Below are 6,014 nucleotides of genomic sequence, written 5' to 3'. Positions count from 1 at the left end.
TATATAGATTAATTCATTATTTATACTGATTGATATTATTATTATATTATTTGTACTGATTCAATAAATTCATAAACTTCAAATGCTTCTACATTGTTATTTATATAACAAGATACCATATCACAGTTTTCGCGGAAAATCACTAACTCAAATGCACGTCATAATAGTAACATACGCAATCAATCACGTCATAACATTAACATACGTAATCAATCTCGTCATTTCCATTTCGAATCCTTTAGTTCATTTGGGTTTTCACTAAGTTCCTTCCATTTGGTAAGTAAAATCCATTTAAATATATTATAATTAACGTTATTATTGTCTACAACATTAATTCTTTTAAGCACTTTTATCAATCTTTACAGTCAATTACCTATGCATCTTCGTCGGCAATAACTTAATGGTTTACCATAAATTTTTATTAGTTATAACATAAATGTTTATTAATTATAACTAAAATATACTTTCAACAAATATTATTTTAGCACTATTAATTCAACTAATGTTTACTACCATAACAAAAGGTTCCTTTCATCGTTCAAATATTTATACGAAATCCGTCAATTACAGTTTAACATTATAAATTTAAACTCAATATTTTAACAATGTAACGTTAACAAATATTTACTACCATAACTAAAAGTTTCTTATCGTATATGCTTACAAATCCTTTCATCGTTCAAATGTTTACACTAAATCCGTCAATTACAGTTTAACATTATAAATTTATACACAATCTTTTTATCACTGTAACGTTAACAAATAATTACTACCATAACTAAAAGTTTCTTGTCGTATATGCTTACAAACCCTTACAACATCTAAAATTACAAACATTAATAATTATTATATTAAACTTATTTTTACAGCATTCTAATAAACTTTAGGCCCTCGATAACGTATGGCCTCCGTGGCCGAGTGGTTAGAGCGTCGGGCTCAGGATCACACGATCTACCAACTGTGTCGGCGCGGGTTCGAGTCCTGCTCGCGCAAATAAAATTTAAAATTTTTTTTTTCTTTCTCTCTCTTTCTTTCTTTCTTTCCCTCCTTACTCTCTATAAGAATACGCATATGTCTATATATATATATATATATGGATTACAATTATTATTGTATTATATGTATATATCTGTGTAAATGTATGGTTATGTGTTTATATGTAAATTATTATGCTGTAATATCACGGGTATATATTATTTTTAAAATCAATTACTATAGCCATTAGTATAGTCATTAATTTAGTCTATGTCATACTAATTTGTTATATAAACTAACTCACTCACTAACTTTTTTACTTTATTAATTTATTACGATATACATCTTTAGTTTACATACATAATAAATACTATCGAATAAGAGTTAGGGAGCCATGTCGTGCTATGAGCTGGATCTGGCTACAGAAACATGGTACAGGGTATGAGGTGTAGCACCTGATGACGACCTCAAAATTCTTGCCTAATGACGATCTCAAAATTGTTGTATGGCATAATTTATGATTAATAACTAATAACTAGTAGCACTCTATTATCAAAATTTTCTTTGGCGACCCTACCCTAATTCTTTTCTGTATATATTTTAGTTATTTCACATGTATATACATACCTACATCCCTATTACTATTACCTGTTACTAATATTACTAATATTACTAGTTATTATTAATTATTACCTCCTATTAAAATTTTAAAATTTTCTTTATCAATTTTATTACTCATTTATAAGTTACTTCTTTATTTCATTATGATTTATGACCTAATTATAATCACATGTATGTGTCCGGCCATCAAAAGACAGTACCACAGTCATTAGACGTGTTGGTACACGATGGTCCTTATTTATTTATATTTATTTATTTTTTAAACCATGGGACAACCCATACGTCCCATACGGAGCATATGGAATGTTACTACAACACACTTCAACTTCACTATGTTGGTGCATTTGGGAGGTGTTGGAGGGTGAGGCTGGATCGCAATGAGATGGATAGTATTATGGTATATAATACAGTCACCATTCAGTTAACGATATATAGTTAACCAATCCTACGAATATCAAACAAACATAAATACTAGATGGGAGTTGGGGAAATAGGGACCCCTAGACACACCAGAGGTGGGATCAGATTCCTAGGAGGAGTAAGCATTCCCTGTCGACGGTCACACCTGCCGTGAACCCTATGTTTTAATCAGGTTAACGGAGTAACCCGTAGTCAAAGAATGACAAAATAATCGGTCTTGTATGATTTTAATTTTTATGACATTTTTTATTGCTATCGGCATTGTCTCCATAATAACTACATTGCTCAATGTGGATATAACAGTGCACTTCATACCGGAAACTTATACATCATCATTTTAACATTAACAATAATAACCACTTTCATTTAAATCATGATATTTAGCAACATTAGATACTAACTACCTTCTGCATGTCATCAGTTAAAACAATTAAAATCCAAATCCAATAGCGAATCGATTATCATGCTAGGTATTCATATAAAATTTTGTCGGGGGACTTCAGTGTATCGGTGCAGTGTGCATAATAATCAGAAGAGGGGTAATCTTTTAGATATTTTCTGTGCTGTTGTCCATGAAATTCTTGTTGAACACTATCTTACTGGTTTCCTTATAAAACTCAGTCAATCTTCATTCAATGCCTATTGATTCAGAAGTGATCAAAATATTTATTCTTTTTTTCTCATATCTATAAGGCACTTTAGTATAAAACAGATGACTGACTTCACTTTTAAATAAAGAAGCTTTTGATTAAAGTTAACAACTGATATACTGCGTTGTGTTCAGGAAAACCTGGTCGACTAGATAAGATTGCTTCTCTAAGAATACACACTGTATTCTTTGTACAAATTAAGATTAGTTCAATGGAAGCCTAAGATATTTGTACCACGATGTTTCAAACTTATTATGTACATTAAAACATGTTTCCTTCCAAACAACCGGGTGTTTTGAAAACTACCGGTATACATTTTTTTTCGGAACCTTTTTCACTTGAAGCATTTACACACCCATATTCACATCTTGTTTTATTTCTAAAATTCTAGACGGACAGTAAGTATCGTACACAGTCTTTTAAGATGTGAGCAATTTGAATCTTGTAGCTTAATGCATTCAGGTAACAAATTATCAATATTCAATAAAAAAAAAAACAACTGAATTGAAATATCATATTTGTGTATAATCATTTAGCTCTAAAGCAAAAGGAAATTAAAAAGTATATATACGGATTACAAGAAAAATGTACAAATTGTGATAGAATTGTTACATCCATAAAATATTTTAAAAATTCAAGTACGTGGATATAAGATTTAAACATTCCATGAAAACGAAGTAATTCCATCACATTCCACACCATGATAAAACTTTGAGAAGTGAGAAACACACTGAGAATTACGGTAATAATCAAATTCATTTTCCTTCTAGTATTTGTACGGACTTGTGACGATCTCAGAGATTTCATTTTTAAACAATGTAGAGTTATTATTGTACAAAAAGGAAAAAGAACTTGGAATAGAGAACGAATATTCACACTCCAATTTAAAATTGTTGATAGGTTCTCTATCTGACCAGCCAGTAAAATAGTTATATATAATGCTTCAAATGATGACAATAACAAACTTAGTATCCACACCATAACAGACCATAAGATGACTACTAATGTGGTCAGGTGACTTCTACTCTGTAGGGGATGAACGGTCATCAAGTACCTGACCACAGAGAGTAACATCATGTGTCCAAGGGAACTGAAATAAGATGCTTCAAACGCCATGAAAAGCATTGTAGAAACTTGCACACCATGTCCTAAAGATGGCAGAGTAGTAAAATAAACAACATAACATCGTACAATCGAAAGAAAATCAGCAAAACTCAGGCATCCAATGACAGCAAATGTCGGCGTGTGGAACTTTTTATCAATCGTTATCTTGAGAATAGTGAAAAGGTTTCCGACCAGACCCAGGGTTCCAATAACTAGAGTGGTGACTGCTATTATTTCAGAAGACGCTGATCGAAAATTATCCAAAGTGAAAAACAGGATAGGAATATTGGCATTGTTTCCACTAACTGCCTGAGTTTCGTTTCCTGATATGTCAGTGTTTGTAGTAGAGTTCAATAATACATTGTAATATCCCTCTGTTTTGGAAACATTCTCGTCACAGTAGTGACGTGAGGTTTTAAAATGTTCCTGCAAACCATTCCCATATTCTACAGTTGTGTTCATTCCGAAAGGATTCATTGCAGGTTAGGTTAACCTAAAAGAATATCAAAACTCCAACGTAAAAAGTGTATCAAGATGAAACTGTCTATCGTTATAAATGCTCACATATTTTCATGTTTTTCTGAGAATACTTTAAATTCACAAATATTTACTTACTGTTACTTGATACCAGCAATAATCAGCTGTTGGCCACCGTTATAGTTATGTGATATAAAGGAGCATCTTTGACTTATAGCTCTAGGAAGAAAACAACAATTTTATTCAGAATCAAAAACCTTGAATTTTACAAGTAGGACGCAATCTGGCCAGGAAATAAGTATTACGTCACAACAATTGAAACATTATTAGATATAGTCAAGCTCATTCTGTATAGATTCGAGCATCTCTACAATGGTCCCTCTGTCTATCAATATATAGGTTTTAATGTGTATCATCTGTTAGGAGTTAAAAAGAGACATTTTCTAAAACAATACATCTCCAAAAAACGTCAGCTTAATCACTTGTATGATTTCAGTGAACAAAAATGTACTGGAGTAAATTTATGATCACTATGATGAAATCGTATCAAAGTTTCGCACACCATTCCCTATAAATTACTAATTCCGTCGTAGCTGGCTTTAAAAGTGCATATAATGATACTTAGGAGATGTCCAGGTGCAAGAGGAAGTGTCGTCTTTACTGGAGAGTATTTCCCCCTGATGATCATTCCCAATCTAGAGGATCTAGTTACAAATTGTTTCCCACATATTGGTTTTGTAAATAAGTCCGTATAGATTGTGGTGGCTAGCAGAGTCTGATGCCACTAGCAAACTCTGATCAGGAAATTGGTGTTCCTTGGCTTTAAGCAATCTTTCATGTGAATTTGCGCTATCTTAAAATCCAGAGTACTCCAAAAGCAAAATAGGATATTGCCTCTGATCGAGTTGCAGAACGTAAAAACAAACAGCTTTGCGTCAATAATGCTTAAGAAAAACTAGAGATAACGAAGATTGATCAATCTAACAATTACTATAATGGATACATAATTAAGAGTTGGGCAAGCATGAACCCCTGGATATACCAGACGAGGGATACGTTGCTTAGGAGGAGTAAGAATCCCCTGTCACACTCGCCGAGAGCTCTTATATTGATCATGTAAACGGAGTAATCCGTATTCATATTCAGTTTGTAAAGAACGGCCTAAGAAGTGGTATGAAACACGTCAGACAGCATTTGACTCAGTGATAGGTTGTATTGACAAACTAGATGTTTTTAACAACCATATGATTTGTCAAATGCCCAAACGAGACTGTTGAACTCCTCTAACATCAACGTGTTTGTCATAAGCGATCGGTCAAATGACACAGAGGAGTGAAGATGTGTTTTGCTTTCGGCGTTTTTTTTTTTTTTTACTTTTTGTGTCATTCCACCAAAGAGTTTCAACTTTTCTGGGATCTATTGATGTAACAATAATTATTCGATGGATCTGTGACACTGGATTTTGGAAATATTGTGTAAATACTTTCAGAATGGTAGGGTTGCGGAGGTTTTCAAATTATATTTCCAAAGGAAGCTCAGCACCAATTTTTTTAAGCATGTTGATAACACAAGAGTCATCTGATCGTCACTTCTACGACCACTTTTTCGGATTTTCTGTTCCTGCAGAGAAAAGATTTATATCAAACTCAGAAATACCAATGTTATTGAGAGTAAATCCGTTAGAGACTAGAAAACTCCCTACTTTCTTTTGAGTCAATGTATACGCGCCACAGATCAAAGTCTCTTTGTGCGCACGAAATATCAGTA

The 6,014-nt window shown here is 32.7% G+C and overlaps 1 protein-coding gene across 1 annotated transcript; it reads right to left on the bottom strand.

The window, feature by feature from the left end:
• Positions 1–3,024: 3,024 nt before the first annotated feature.
• Positions 3,025–4,471, bottom strand: LOC125655924 (type-1 angiotensin II receptor B-like). The gene is made up of 2 exons (XM_048886459.2): positions 4,386–4,471; positions 3,025–4,263 (listed from the first exon to the last, which is right to left on the bottom strand). The coding sequence occupies exon 2, from the start codon at positions 4,245–4,247 to the stop codon at positions 3,195–3,197; it is 1,053 nt and encodes a 350-aa protein (XP_048742416.2). The 5' UTR covers positions 4,248–4,263; positions 4,386–4,471; the 3' UTR covers positions 3,025–3,194.
• Between the last annotated feature and the right edge of the window lie 1,543 nt (positions 4,472–6,014).

Source organism: Ostrea edulis, chromosome 7, assembly GCF_947568905.1.
Source record: "Ostrea edulis chromosome 7, xbOstEdul1.1, whole genome shotgun sequence".
NCBI lineage: Eukaryota > Metazoa > Mollusca > Bivalvia > Ostreida > Ostreidae > Ostrea > Ostrea edulis.
This window is presented reverse-complemented; position numbering and strand designations above follow the sequence as displayed.

What these genes read in the sequence shown, in the direction of transcription:
- LOC125655924 (XM_048886459.2), bottom strand. Translation starts at nt 4,247, where the DNA reads ATGAATCCTTTCGGAATGAACACAACTGTAGAATATGGGAATGGTTTG.